This window comes from Toxotes jaculatrix, chromosome 5 (genome assembly GCF_017976425.1).
Source record: "Toxotes jaculatrix isolate fToxJac2 chromosome 5, fToxJac2.pri, whole genome shotgun sequence".
Classification (NCBI taxonomy): Eukaryota; Metazoa; Chordata; class Actinopteri; family Toxotidae; genus Toxotes; species Toxotes jaculatrix.
The window spans coordinates 18,066,609-18,081,537 of record NC_054398.1 but is presented as its reverse complement, the minus strand read 5'-3'; the positions used below and the strand labels follow the sequence as shown (position 1 = coordinate 18,081,537).

Genomic DNA, 14,929 nt, shown 5'->3' with positions numbered 1-14,929 from the left:
TTGTATTTTTAGTGTGTCTTAACATTACATTCATTCAGAAATGTATATTTTTGATACATTCTTGTACGCTCTGGTAAAGGTAATGATCACCCATACTGTTTGTCTTTGAAAAGTAGGTGTGTCTTTGGCCTTCAGCGTCACCATAATACACATAGTTTAGTGCCTTTGTACAGCATATTATTATCTTCTTTTAATACTTACTGTATTAGATTATCATGTCAGATTGAGAATTAATCCCTGGTCTGTAATTCTTCATAATGTCATGCATATACTGTAGGAGTAATATGGCCTTTCCAGTCAAGTCCTTGAGTAATCCAAAGTATTTACAGTAAAAGTACATTTTTAAACTCCATACACATTATAAAAATGACTAAATAAAAAATAAATGTACTAATTTATCTCTTCATAAGAAAATAATCATGACCTTAAAGCTACTTCTCTTCAACACCAGAGACTCACATACAGTACTACAGACAAAGCATTCACATTGTAAGGCCATTATGACAATGTAATTCGAGATAAAACCTGAAAATGAGAACTGGATGTTCTTTACAGCATTGCAACAGGAGGCCAAAAAAATAAAATGATAGAAAAATAAATTCTCCTTGTCCCACTGAGCCACCTGTCCATCATCTGTCCGTCAGTCTTCACACAGCCAGACATGCAGAACCACAGTGGGCTGATCCATGCAGGGTCTCTATATGTAGATAGGTGTCTCCTGTCCTGTCAGTAGTCTGAACATCACAGCAGGCATCGTCTTCATGTTTATCTGGCACAGCGGCAGAGATGAGAGGAGAGGGCACGATTACGCTGTCAGCTTAAGAGCCCATTTATATAGGCACAGTCGTAATTCACATCGCTTGAATTCAGGCCTAATTTACTCCTTTCGGAACCACCAGAGAGTCGGAAGAGACCTTGGGTCCATTACTGACAAATAAGGAGCTTTTATGGACATGTATACTGGGAGAAATCAGGTGAAGATCACACACAAAATCAGAAGATCAAATTTTTTGGATGCTTATCTTGATGAGGGATGTATGCCTGAGTAAGCTGAGTGGTGCAGTAATCACTGAAAATTGCCATCTTGTGGCATGAAGAGTTCTTACCTCACCCACTGAGATAGACAGAGTTTGAACAATCTTCTCATGTGCCATGGCAACGACACTCTGACCATTTATTTCAATGATTCTGTGTCCAACGCGGACACCGCCTCGCTCTGCAATGCCACCTCGCATCAGACTGCAGATCTGAGGGAGTGAGAGAGACATGTTATATGTAACTGCATAGTGCACAACCATCACTCTTTAAAAACAGTGGTGCTCTTCAGAAGTTGCCAACCATTCATTTCGAGCCGCAACCAAAGTTTAGTGTCACGCTACTTACTAACAAGGGCTTACTCACAATGCCATTCTGAACACTGAAGCCAAGCTGGAACTTGAGATCAGGTCTCTTGATGAGGACAGTGGTGACAGGAGGACAGCTCACAATACTCAGCTTTACCTTCACCTGATTCTTCAGACCCTGGAAAATGTCAAAAAACACATAATGATATAGCAATCTTAAAGGAAAAGTCAACTGATATTTTTTATCAACAAATCATACAAAAAGCCTTAAAGTAACAATGGATTTGTTCTACTACTAGTATTTTCTGTGTATTCAAAATCTCATAAAGTCTAAAAATATTAAGATGGTATGGTGTTGTGATTAAATCAAACATTTATTCGTGTATCTTTTATCAATTTAATCCTTTTGGCCAAAAAAAAAAAAAAAGCACATAGATGGAGATGATATTTTTGTTGTAGGTGATGACTAAGCCACTGTGCCATTCCTACATTTCATCAAAACTAGTTTAACATTAAACTCTTAGTTTAACATTACACTGTCTGCAAAGACTACCTAGCTCCCTGATTTACTCTGTACCTTAATGATGCCCTGACAGGTGGCCAGAGGCAGCCCAACCAGGCTGGTGTCATTAATGGACATAATCTGGTCCCCAACACTGAGTTTTCCGGAGCGAGCTGCAGGGCCGCTGTTCAGCATACTGGCCAGGATGACAGTTGGCAGAATGGAGCCCCAACCAGACTCCACAATCACCACACCGAGGCTCTCCCCTTTCTGCTTCTCCACATGCAGCTGGAAAGCAGAAAAAGCATTTCCTAATCCTAATGAATGAAAATTTTACATGCTGATATTTATTTATTAGATTTGTAAGATTCAGGTAAAGCCATTTCTGTTAAGGGAAATCCAGAAGTCATAATTCCCATTTGACCTCCAGTCAAATGTCGCACCTCTTTACAGTTGTCTGAGTTTGAGAAATGGACAAGGTCATCGTGGTACATTTCCTGGGAGTTGATGATGTCGCTGTATTGTTTCTGGCTCAAGTCGGTCGGGTTGATGCCGTTGGCTCGCAGAAATTCTCTGTAGGCCACGCTAAAGGCCTGACCAATGGACTGTGCGATGAGCTGTGCCTATGGGTAGGGAAGCGTTGGGGAAAACTACTCAGCAAAAAGGCTATCCCAATTGACAACAGTAAGGAGGTGAGAAAGATTACAGCGGTTTAAGTGACCACAGAATAATTATCTAAAACAAAGCTTGAGTATAAACTAAATGCATGATCTAGTAACACATACTCACATCCTCTGACTCAAAGACATAGCAGATCATGCTGTACTGAGTCGTCCCTTCACTGGGGGAATCGGGAGATTCGGAAAAATCCTCTGACGAAGCTTGAGACATGCGCCTCCGAGCCATCAGAACCACAATACTGCCAATGTCGGCGATATAGGAGATGGTACGCAAGGCACTGTCCATCATTGTCTCCTACGTGGACCCAAAAAAAATAACAATCATTTCTTCTTATGTCTAAAAATAGATTCAAAACACAAAGATCTAGGAGTTACTAACCTGTGTGTCAGCATTCAGCACTTTGACAGCTTTAGTGGAGATAAACAGGTCCACTTCTGTCACCATCTGTGAGTCTTCATCTTGACTCTAAATAAATAATATATTGTTTTAATCAGACGTTTCATATTTCTGTACTTTAATCTCACATTGCAAACTTTCAGCTCATTAACAGAACAATGACAAGACGAGGTAAGCAAAAAAGGCATGCAACAGCGCCACCATGTGGTAAAAGAAATGAATGTTCTGCACAGCACACCTCTCATAAATGGTTCACCTGGCAATACAGCTACAGCTTTGCAAGCCCATTCATTAAATGAAACCCACAGCAAAAGGCACTTTGGGACGCAAACCTTTGCCAGTGCTGAACAAGTATCTTACAAATGCACAAATTTCGATTTCTTGAACCTGCAAACACACCCTTAGGATTTGGAATCAAGTCTGTATCTCTGTTACTTTGATAGCTAAAGCTTAAAAGGCATTAAAAAGGCTTAACAGCATCTCGGATACAGGACACCACCGAAATCTAATCAATTTCTCCTGAAACCAAAATTGATCTGTTCCCCAAATTTATTTCAAGGCTGTTCCTACAATTTTGAGACAGGCAAATAGGGGGAAAAAAAGCATATAAGTAATCTTTTTTGACAGATTTAAATATTTATAACTCAAATCAATGGATGCAGATTACCTTGATACGACTGACAGCTTCATGGGCTTGGGACATGCGAACGGACTTAGATGGATTTTTATCAGACAACACCTGAGTGCAGCCAAGATAGTTAGCAGCAAAGATGATCCCATCAATAAGATCTTCTGGCTCACAGGGACCTGGGACTGCACAGCAAAACAAAAGGCTCTTTTAGTAAGACACTGTAACTGGCTGCACAGATGAATAAAAGCTATAAAATGAAAGAATGTTTTGAGATATTTACCATCTTCAAAGCTGGGGAAAGAAGTAGCCTCCTGTGTTTTCTTTAAAATAAGTCAATATGGCATTAGTTAGACCTCAAGTGCAAACATTGTAATGGTAATAAGAAATATTAGCAAGTATTTGTGGGTATCTATTTCCATGTAGAGTATTTAAATTTGCATGATCATACATATAATGTTGGCTATTTACATCTTTGTCAAACCAGATATCTTGGCTGAAAACTGCTGTTGTGTAATACATCTTCACCTTGGGTGTGTTGGTCTCCTCTGCAGGGACGAGCTCTTGGCACTGGGGCCTCCTCGGCTGCTCTGGCGCCTCCTCAGGCTTTACAGCTGTGCTTAGCTTCTCACCCTGTTGTACAAAAAAACATCTGCTTTAACTTGGGCTAAACTTGTTTTAAAGGTTTTTTGTTGTCAGGCAGGCACAGAGACTATTTGTGGCAAAGGATGTAATTAATGTCTGACTTAATTCACACTGGGACACAGTGATGGTAGACTGGGCATAAGCATTAGCAAACACAAGCCACAGGGGATGAGATCTGACAAAGATCTGCCCCATTTGCAGTGGTTACCTGCTGGGGTTTCTCTGGCCGTCTCTGCCTCTCCTCAAGAGGCTCCCTCTGTTGTTCTGGTGTGTGATGAGGAGCCAGCGATGGTTTGATAACCCTGGGTTCGTTCTCCTGGCTGTTAGCAGAGGAGTGGCTGGGTCTGGGAACAGGAGGAGTCTCTCTACGAGGCTGGGCCTTCTGGGTCTCGGCAGGTGACTCAGCATGGGAATGACAAGGTGGTGGAGGAGGATGTTGCTTACTGGAACCCGATCTAGATTTGGTCCGCACAGCGGCCTTTTTGCAGTCCTTTGACGAAATCTTTGGAGGCTGTTCAGTGCTGTTGGTCGTGCATCCTTTGATCCCAGAAACAATATGCTCAATGTCCTCTCCTGTTCCCCTCCTTGCTCGTCCTTTACCCTGCCTCTCCTTCTCCTTTGAACCCATGTGAGATGACTCACACTTCTTACCGGCTCCTTGGATATCATGGTTTCTTGTAACTCGAGTGTCATCTTCTCTCCCCCTTTCATCACCTCCTTTTCTAATTCTTTCATTATCATTGCCCTGATAAAGGCTGGTCGGTCTTTGAACACTGGTCTCTGTCTCCTCTAAATCCTCTATAAATTTGGCCCCATCCAGCACCTCTTCTATCTCATCTCCATCACTGAAGAAGAACCTGTTCTCCTGACCCTTTTCCACTTCCCTCTCTGTTTCAACTCCAGCAATTGGGGCACAATGTGACTTAAAACGATGGCCCGTCTTGCGAGGTTTAGTGTCACATTGTGGTCCCTCACATATTTCTGTGCTATGACGAGCTCTGGGAGTGAACTGGTCAACAGCACTGCTGTTCTCATTAACATTATCATCTACTGCATGCTTTATGTAGCCCCCATCCTCAGGACAGTACTGTTTGTAGTATCTCATGTCCACCACGCCCTCTTTGCTCAAATGCAGCACCTCATCATAGTCCTGCTCGACATCAGAGCCCACGTTGTCGTACTCAGAGCAGGTGTCCTCCATGTCCTCAGGACTAGGGTCACAACTCATGTAATAGTGGTTTGCAGAAGCAGGTGGAGTCAGCTGATCATTCTTATCATCCTTCAAGATGCAAGGTGGTTGCTCAGACGCCTCCCTCACCAAACCACCCTGCTCCTCTTGGCTCTCTTTTGTGAGTCCTGGACCAGGACACGGTGGAGCGCTGGAAGCCAATATTTTGGAGATGGTTCCTGGCCTCTTACCATGAGCCATAACTGGCCCTGTAAGCCTACTACCTTCAACCCTGTGAACATTAAGAGATAACCAAAACTTAATTTTTCAGATACTTGCATTATGATATCTGTAAATTTTGACACTTTTCAATAGCACCTCTTCCTTCATACCCATGATAAAGTTTTATAGCCAAGCAAACATGAACATGAAAGCAGTTAACATGAAATTCTTCATTGGAACTAACATTCTGTAGAAATGAACTTTCACAGAGTATGCAGCTCTCTCTTCTATAAATACACAAATTATTTAGCCTTTATTTCATTTTAGCTACAAAACAACCTCTTCTCTTTCTTACTTTGTAAACTAATAAGATACAAGGCAACAACACATTCCCAGAGCATCTCTCAAGCACTCCATACTGTACCAGATTTAAATAACTTAAAGATTGTTTTCCACACTTACACAAAATTTGGAATGACATCCCCTATCATATCTGAATAAACGTCTCTGTTTCACACTTTAAACACACACAGAATCAAGCCTTGCTTGACATTTACTAAACTCATTAATTTACATTCATCCATTATTTCTACACCATCAACACCCACACACTCTCAGTCCTTTTGTCTATGGTGACTGCTGTGTCTTTGTCTATGGTTTTTTATTATCTGTCATCTTGCTTTGATGTGTCTGCTCTAATTTTGTCTTGATGTCCTGCAGAACAGGAAACCTGCTGCAGAACTGCTGTAAGTCAGTCAGACCACCAGCATGTGATGTTTATTTCCTGTTAAATCACTGTTTGTTTGTTTTTTATAAAAAAGTTATTTAAGGACCCAAACAACAGAAAAAAGGAACAATAGTAATCACACCACAGTTGCGCTAAATCAAATAATAAAGTCATACAGTACTATGAAGCTGAAAGTATTAGGCAGTTAATTGATAAATTGATGAACAGAAAATTGATCTAAAACTATTGTGATAGTTAATTGCACTTTTCATGCAAAAATGCGATAATTCACTGGTTTCAGCCACTCAGATGTGAACATTTCTCCGTTTTCGTGGTCTTCTGTGACAGTCATCTGAATATCTTTGAATGTTTGAATGCTTGTCATAAAAAAAAATTAAATTTAAAGTCAGTCACTAGGAAGAGATGATGGGCATATAGCTAGTGGCAGCTCTACAGTAATACAAGCACACAATAACATCTAACACTAAAAAAAGGATCTTAAAAAGAACTTTATAAAGATAAATAATGAATTCAACTACAAAAAAAAACAGTCATATAAACAATACTGTTAAAAAAATGTAGTAGTGTTTTAGAAGAACTATATTACATGCACGCACGCACGCACGCACGCACACCCACCCACCCACACACACTGAATTTATATGAATTTCCAGAATCCATCAAATCTATTTTCATCTCTGTAATGATTTTTAAACAATGAAACACCCCCTGAAATGTGATGATGGCGTTCTCAGTCTGCTAACAAAAGCTTTAGCATTTGATTAGTGCTGAATGTATGGGATCCATCACACTAAGCACAGCGGTTTGTACACGCCCAGTCTAAACATGTCATCATCAACAACCTCATCAAAACATGAAGGATCTAAGCTTGTGGCTGAACTGGAAAAACATTTCGACTGTGGTGTTTAGGGTCAAGCTCTTTGGATATGATCTAATACAATAAACACAGTAAATCCCAACCATTCACGACGTTGATCAGAGGATAATACAACTGATACAACGGTATTACGAGAACAAAAACCTATAATAAAACCACGCGGACCTAATCATGACCTCTCCACGGTGCTGAACTGATAATTAAAAACAATAAGGGTCATTTATAGTCGTAGTAATCGCGGTGCAATGTTCCATTTTGCCCTGTCATTTTGGTATTTGTGATGGTATTTTATAAACCCATTACGCCGAACTTTTGCCGCAGCTGCAGGGGTGGTTGTTGTGGTTGCTCCGGCTTCCCCTCAAGTAGACGCCGCACCCCCATCTGCCTAAACATCGATAAGATAATCGGATATATGGTTTACCTGCGCATATAGCACGCATTAATGGAGCTGACTCCTTCCACACACACACTGCTGGATTTACCATCTGGAAGCATCATATTATCCTGCTGCTGCTGCTGCAATTCACATCGACCTTGATTTGAAGCATCGAGACTGCACCATGCTGACATCCAGCTTATGGGCTGATGTTGTATCACAGGAGCACATCCAGCATTGTCCTCATCCCTGTTATCGCAAGCCGGATAGGCCTACATGCATCACTATTACATTTCTCCATCTATGCGCAGATAGATCCGGTACGGCACTTACCAACATCAGTCCTGTCGGCGGCCCTCCTTGTAAAATGCCCGTGTGCTGATCAGATCAGATTGCTCTCCGGAATGGTGATTTTTGAATAAAAGCCGCACAGCAGCCCAGGAACCTGTGTAGAAAATACACCCCCCTTCATCATGTGCTCACTGCTCTGCTCCCCAACATAAAAACAGTGTGAGAGGCATAATCAGTGAATGGTCAGACATACACCTAAATAATAAACCCACATCATTTTAGTTTAAAGAGATTATTTCTTGTATATTTTATGTATAACAGTCAACTGAAGTACAAATAGTGTTATGTATGCATATTCATTATTCTTATTCATTTTAATTAACTTTAATTTTAAACCATGACAATGTTACATCTGCAACAAGAATATTTATTTTATTTATTACCTTTTTGGTTTTTGTATTTTTGTAGTTTTCAAAAACATCGATGCAGTCGTGATCGATTATTTCATCCTACCAGGCGTTCTGTGCTCTCCTGGTTAAGCCTGCGAAGCGGGATTGTAATCGTGCAGCGCTTCTGTATCCAAACGCTACCGGTATGTTAGCAAATGTTTTAAATCAGTAAAAGATTTTATATCAGTGTTTTGTTGTTTTTACGATGCACCCACTAAACTCTTAAAAGATGCAAATGTGTGACGATTCAAAATCTGTTAAAGTGTTTATTTCTGAGCCAAGTTAGCTCTTTTTCAGTTAGCTAAACATAGCCACGGTATTGTCAGACCTGTCCACACTGACAGTTCACCTGGAGAGTATGAAACAAAGAAAAGCTTCCAGAAGACGTTTTTATTTAGCAACACCACAGCGAGCTGCACCATGACCGAGAGAGCTGACAAGAACAAACTGAGGCGAAGTCTGTCATTGTCCAGGAGCAAGAAGAAAGGCAATGACACGGCTGGGACTTCTGCCAGTGCTGCCACCACAACCCCAATCAGCTCCTTCTTCAGCAGCCAGCCCCCATCTAAGCTGGCCTGCCCTCTGTGTGGCCAGATGGTACCAAGATTCAGGATCAATGAGCACATTGATTTGCAATGTAAGAACTTTGAGAGAGGAGACAGCAGTGCTGCATCAGCAAGTAATAGTGTTGTGCCAAGCATCCAGCTGTCACCCAGAAGGAACCTCCCAAAGTCCCCAGAGCTGGATCAAAAAAAGGAAGATGTGGTCAGAGAGACCAAGACCAGTCCTTATTTCAAAAAGAATAATGTTCAACAGGCACCACGGGAGATAATCAGTAAGACTGTGGTCAGGACGATTGACCTGGGAAGTCTCTCCTCCAAGTTATCTAGAAAGTGTCATAAAGTACCTGAGAGGACCCAGGCAGATGATAAACATGCACCAGTGCACTCTGAAAAGGAGAAAGATCCTCCTGAGATGCTCAGCAGCTCACAGAAAGAAAATATTCAGATTCAAAGTTTGGAGGACAAAGAAGATTGTGTGACGGTCATTGACCTGACAACAACCAGTGCTGAGACTCCAGCAACAGTGGTAGATCATTTATGCTCAGAAAAAGGACATAAGCTTAAACAGAAAGCACCAACACCGGGGACTTTCCAAAAACTGGTTACTCCAAAGTTGAACTCCTCTTCCTCCAAACTAGCAAAGAGGAAAAAGGAAACAACTTCCACTGACAAGGCTGATTTCAGAAAGAAAGCTAAATTTGAGGGGAGCAGGGGGCCAGAGGAGCGGTTGTCAAGGGAAAGTAAAGCAGAGACAGCTGATGCGGATAAAACTGAGAGTTCAGAGGAAATTAACGAGAAAAGTGCTGCAGTCGTTAATAGTGACTCGCTACCAGACTTTGGTGCTCAGCAAACCACCAGTGACCAGGCTGTTGAGAGCTTAGAACAACCTCGGCTTCCCTACTACCTCCGTAACTTCCGGACCGTATTACAGGCTGTACTGGAAAATGAGGACGACAGGACATTATTCGACCAGGATGATATGTCATTCGTACATGCATTTGAGAAGCTATCAGGTACACGGGAATATCACTCAGCTATTGTGATTTAAGAAATAATAATTATTTTAGAATGTTAATAAAAAAACTAAATTGTTCACTTGTCTTCTCTTTCAAAAGTCATGGGGCAGAAGCTGTACGTGAGGCTCTTTCAGAGGAAGCTGAAGTGGCTTCAAGTTAATAAACTAGATTATCAAGAGATATGCAGTGATCTGGGACCTGTTGCTCAGGAGCTGGTTCAAAACGGTTTTCTACAGTCAGGTAAATATTGCCTTAAACCTTTTAATATTTTAGAACATCACTGGCTGAGGTAGATGAAAACTCGCTGTTGATGGCTGTATATTCATATTTCTCTTGCATTTATTTTCATGACTGGTCAATGGATTGATAGAATTAGTGTATAGCTTGTAACACTGGAAGTACATGGCATGTGTGTTATCCTTCTGAAATACTACATCACCACAAATGTACATTTATTTATTTTTCTCTTCTTAATGCCCACCTATGTTGATTTTTGCCTCTCAAAGAGAATGATCTTGAGGACCTAGGAGAGGCTCTGGATCTCCTGCCTGCTCCAGAACTCAAAGCTCTGGCTAAGACCTTCCATCTGGGCAGTTCTGGGACTCAGAAACAGCAGCTAGTGGACGGGCTTCTTCGTCTGAGCAGGCAAAAGTCCCTCTTCTCTCTTACCCCAGCTCAAAACAACATTAGGGCTGTCATCCTCAAAAGGTGAAATGATCATTTAGATTGTGTTTAATCACAGTATTTGTATTGTAGTAAAAAATCTCACTCCTGCCCTCTTTAACGTTAAAGGGCGAAGCAGCTTGCAGGTTCCTGTGTGCGTCTGTGTCGTGGTCCTCGTGCTGTCTTCTCTCGCATCCTTCTGCTCTTTTCTCTGACTGACACCATGGATGAGGAGGAGATGGCAGCTGGTGGACAGAACCAGCTTTTTACCATCCTGCTGGTCAACTCAGGACGTCTGGCCTTCCCGAACTACACAGTACAGCGTGCAGCTAAGGTGTTCCAGGACAGAGAGGACCTGATCAGGTGAGAGCCTGCCAAGAGAGTTAAATTGTGGGTATTGTATTTTATCTAAGCAGGATAGGCAGGAATATGTAATCATGACTCCATCCATCCCACCAGATATGAAGCATCTATGCGATCCCTGCAAGAGATAATCTCTGCTATGCAGGCAGGTCAGTGGGAAGAGGCCCTAGAGCTTTATACTGCTGCCAAAAGGGCTTGGCAGGAGCTGAGGAAAAACCATGACCTCAGGTGATGAGCACATCAGTCTATTTATTTATATTTGTAGCATCTCAAGCACATTTAGAGAGTCCGCTTGTGATTGTTTAATGTTAACATTATCATTGTTCTGTATAGTCATCAGGAAGAGCTGCCTGTGTTCCTGCGCAGCTTCACTACAGGATGGGCTTACACTCGTATCTTATCCAGAGGGGTGGAGATCTTCCAGAGGCTACGTCAGTATGAGGTTTGCTGGCCTCATCCACTCACACCCTCACACACATTTAACTGTTTATGAGGTGTGCTATAGTTATAGGGGTTACTTTTCTGTTACAGGAAGCAGTAGGGGAGCTGCAGTCCTTACTGTCGCAGTCTGTTTACTGTCCTGACAGCCGAGGGAGATGGTGGGACAGACTGGCACTAAACCTTCACCAGCACCTCAAAAAACCTGAGCAAGTGAGCACCAGTATCCTTGGTTCCACTCACCGCCTCAGAGACATTCTCGTCACTTTTATCTTTACATGACACTGTGCTCAGTAATAGAGGTTGTGTTTTCATTTGTCTGACTGCTGGTCTTTTCCCATTGCCCTTAGGCTATTTGTGCTATTAGAGATGGGCTGTCAGACACTCTGGTACGAACAGGACATAAACTCTCTCTGCATCAGAGGGCTGTTAGGATGAAAGAGTCCGCCAGCTTCAAGAAGTACCGACTGCAACTCAAAGACTTACAAACTGTTCATGTCCAAGATGTCAAACATGTGAGTTTGGTACAATATGTCAGTATTGAGCTTGGGAAGCACTTTTGTGGTAATTGCTGGGTGTATGAAAGTGAAAGATTTTCATGTTTGAACTTTTGCTTGCAGGTGACAATCCGAGGACAGCTGTTTCCTCATGAGGGAGGCATGGGGAAATCTAAGTTTCTTTTACCAGCTAATGGAGAGGGGAATGATAGTGCTGATGCCACTGTAATATGTTCTGTGGAAGAACTGTCTTTAGCACATTACCGCCAGCATGGTTTTGACCAAGGTAAACAACTTTTTCCTCTATCAAAAAATAAAAACGTGGATATCGTCTGATCACGAGAACAACATTGTCTTTTTTTTTTTTTTTTTTTTTTTATAAAAGGGATCCATGGTGAGGGTTCAACTTTCTCTACCTTGTTTGGTCTTTTGATGTGGGATATAATTTTTATAGAAGGTATACCAGATGTTTTCCGAAACCCATACCAGGTAAAGTAACCTCTACATATGTTTAGTTGAAAACCGTGTATCTATACAAGTTTAACACGTTTGTTTCCCCTCACAGACATGTCCACTGGATCTTTACACTGACTGTTTCTATGAGAACAGAAAAGAGGCGATTGATTCTCGTGTTCAATTACTCAGCGAGGCGTCTGTGGACACACTACATAGCATGTTGGAGGATGTCTGGACCTCACAGGAGGGTAAAGTGTGTTCATTGGTCAACTGGGAGCGTTTCTCATCACTTCAACAGGCACAGGTATTTACTGTCACTCTTGTAAATATACAGATGGTTTCAGAAAGTATTCAGACCCCTGAAGCTCTTTTAAATGGATCAAATTGCCATTTTTGCCCACCGGTCTTCACTCACACCCGTAATGACAAAGTGGAAACATGTTTTTAGAAATTCTTGCAAATTTCTTAAAAATCAAGAGCTGAAATGTCACACTTACAAAAGTATTCAGACCCTTTGTTGTGGCATGCCAAACTGTGGTCAGGTGCACGTGTTTGCCTTGAGATATGTCTAGAACTTGATTGGAGTCCAACTGTGGCAAAACGACTGAAAATAGTTTAGAAAAGTACTCCCCAGTGTGTATATAATGTCCCATAATTCACACTGCATGTCAGCACAAAAGCCAAGGTTCTCTATGTTGGCGTGGCAGTTTTATCAATTTAAATGAAATCTACAACACAATAGTGTTGGGGCATGAACACTTGTTGAAGCCACTGTATATCACATTAAACATTACATAAATGTTACGGATGTATCTTTATTTTTTTCTTACATTGTGTGTAGTGACAGTGTGACAAATAATGCAAATTATGCCTTGATAGACTTCAATAAATAACAAGGATTAGATGTTTGTCTACATGTGTTATTGTAGGTACTAACATAACCACTTTTATACACTGGCATTTGCAGTCTCTCGTGTCTTGCCTTGGTGGAGCCTTCTTAGGAGGAGTAATAGCAAGAATGTCAAAAGACTATAGACACTGCCGTGGAGGTTTGCCTGATCTAGTGGTGTGGAACACCTCAAACAACACTTACAAGGTGAGATCATGTCACATCCTAGCTGAATTATATATTTTCCTTTGTGTATGGATTCTGATGCTCTGTGGTACCTCATTTCATGTCTGATTACATGGAGGAAACTGCATATAGACCTGTGACACGGGTTGTCTGGTTTGCTGTAGCTGGTGGAGGTGAAGGGGCCCAATGACCGACTGTCCCAGAAGCAACAGATATGGCTGGATGAGCTGCAGAAACTGGGGGCTGATGTGGAGGTGTGTCATGTGGCAGCTACTGGAGCCAGAGGAGCTTGTCTGGAATAAACACAGAAGAGCTGACTGATAAGATTTTGCTGCTGCTTAAACATGATTTGGGTGCTCTTTCTGATTCTGGTCAGACCAGATGCCGAAGATTATCTCTAAAAAGTGAATTTATCTTCCATATATAACTAATTTTATCCTATTTGAGTATAGGGAATGTTGTGGCAAGGAGTGCGCCTTGTGACATGATATTGTCATCAAGGAAACCACTGCATTCAACAGGAAGAGCTGCATCATGAGGTGATCATCACTGAGAACTGCCAGGATCAGAAATAGCTTACGGATAATCAGAGCTGATGCATGACAGGAAATGGATCCGACAACCACACTAAACTGATGGTGGTTCCTTCTCTTTGGCAACACTATATTCTCAGGATCTTGAGTTGCCAAGCAACGTAAACGTTTAGTTGGCTGCTTATGAATTGTATGACAGCTCTACGAGTTCGTTATGCAAGTAATTACTGTGGTAATATGGCTATAAATATTCAGTTGTGCCACTATGCCATTTTACCACTTTTGTTTAAAAATGACTTGACTATTGAATCTATGTATGTATGTATGTATGTAATAATATCAATAAAGATCTATGAATGATCTAAATTAAAATGCAATGGTAAAAGAGGTATTCAGATTTTTACTCAAGTAAAAGCAACAATACCACAATTCACATAAGCTATTATCTTATGGAAGAAGATGAAAACTAATATTTCTGGGAGGACTCCAGGCTTTCCTGCTAGCTTCGTTTTAAGTCAAGTTACTTTATCATTATCATTCTAATTAGCTCTTATTCATTCTTAATATCCTTATTAGTACATGGTGACCTCATGTATATTGCAAAACTCCACGGCCTTTAATCCATAATGACACGTAATATTTTATAAGTAAACCATATGTTTTGTATGCAAAATGAAAGTAACTATTATTCAAAATAAATAATTAAATGTGAAGAAATGTTTCCATCTTACTTGCAATGAAGTAGAAATAATAAGTAGCATTAACTGAAATACTCTTGTAAAAATACCTCAAAATTGTACGAGGGACAGTACTTAAAGTAAATGTACTGAGTTTGCACCAATGGTAAAATGGAAGAACCTTTGGGATGCAATAATGTGGATACTGAAAATTAACCCAAAAAAAAAAAAAAAAAAACTTTGGCTTTATTTTCCTCATTTTGAATGTGTCTGGAAGGGTGGAAAAAAAATACCTACATTGCATACATTACTTCACACAGGC

At 41.1% G+C, this 14,929-nt stretch overlaps 2 protein-coding genes across 8 annotated transcripts; one reads left to right on the top strand and one right to left on the bottom strand.

The window, feature by feature from the left end:
- Positions 1 to 697: 697 nt before the first annotated feature.
- apba2a (amyloid beta (A4) precursor protein-binding, family A, member 2a) lies at positions 698 to 5,624 on the bottom strand. 3 transcript variants are annotated; one of them, XM_041038581.1, is made up of 11 exons: positions 4,403 to 5,624; positions 4,079 to 4,188; positions 3,834 to 3,864; positions 3,590 to 3,735; positions 2,905 to 2,991; positions 2,635 to 2,820; positions 2,289 to 2,468; positions 1,921 to 2,133; positions 1,402 to 1,521; positions 1,107 to 1,247; positions 698 to 769 (listed from the first exon to the last, which is right to left on the bottom strand). In XM_041038581.1, exons 1-11 carry the CDS (start codon positions 5,622 to 5,624, stop codon positions 698 to 700), a joined length of 2,508 nt encoding a protein of 835 aa, XP_040894515.1. The 3 variants fall into 3 exon arrangements, with proteins under 3 accessions (XP_040894515.1, XP_040894513.1, XP_040894514.1); XM_041038579.1 differs by having other exon boundaries at positions 3,834 to 3,873; positions 4,055 to 4,183; positions 4,404 to 5,624; XM_041038580.1 differs by having other exon boundaries at positions 3,834 to 3,873; positions 4,079 to 4,183; positions 4,404 to 5,624.
- Positions 5,625 to 8,440: 2,816 nt separating this feature from the next.
- Positions 8,441 to 14,534, top strand: fan1 (FANCD2 and FANCI associated nuclease 1). Of its 5 annotated transcripts, none has more exons than XR_005894051.1 (14): positions 8,441 to 9,902; positions 10,005 to 10,145; positions 10,412 to 10,613; positions 10,698 to 10,931; positions 11,028 to 11,159; positions 11,265 to 11,373; positions 11,463 to 11,582; positions 11,720 to 11,884; positions 11,990 to 12,152; positions 12,252 to 12,355; positions 12,432 to 12,626; positions 13,290 to 13,418; positions 13,516 to 13,651; positions 13,850 to 13,867. XR_005894051.1 is itself a non-coding variant. In XM_041037500.1 (14 exons), exons 1-14 carry the CDS (start codon positions 8,747 to 8,749, stop codon positions 13,883 to 13,885), a joined length of 2,976 nt encoding a protein of 991 aa, XP_040893434.1. In that variant the 5' UTR covers positions 8,441 to 8,746; the 3' UTR covers positions 13,886 to 14,534. The 5 variants fall into 5 exon arrangements, 3 of the variants coding, with proteins under 3 accessions (XP_040893434.1, XP_040893433.1, XP_040893435.1); XM_041037500.1 differs by having other exon boundaries at positions 13,562 to 13,651; positions 13,850 to 14,534; XR_005894052.1 differs by lacking the exon at positions 13,850 to 13,867 and having other exon boundaries at positions 12,252 to 12,260; positions 12,476 to 12,626; positions 13,562 to 13,651.
- Positions 14,535 to 14,929: the final 395 nt, after the last annotated feature.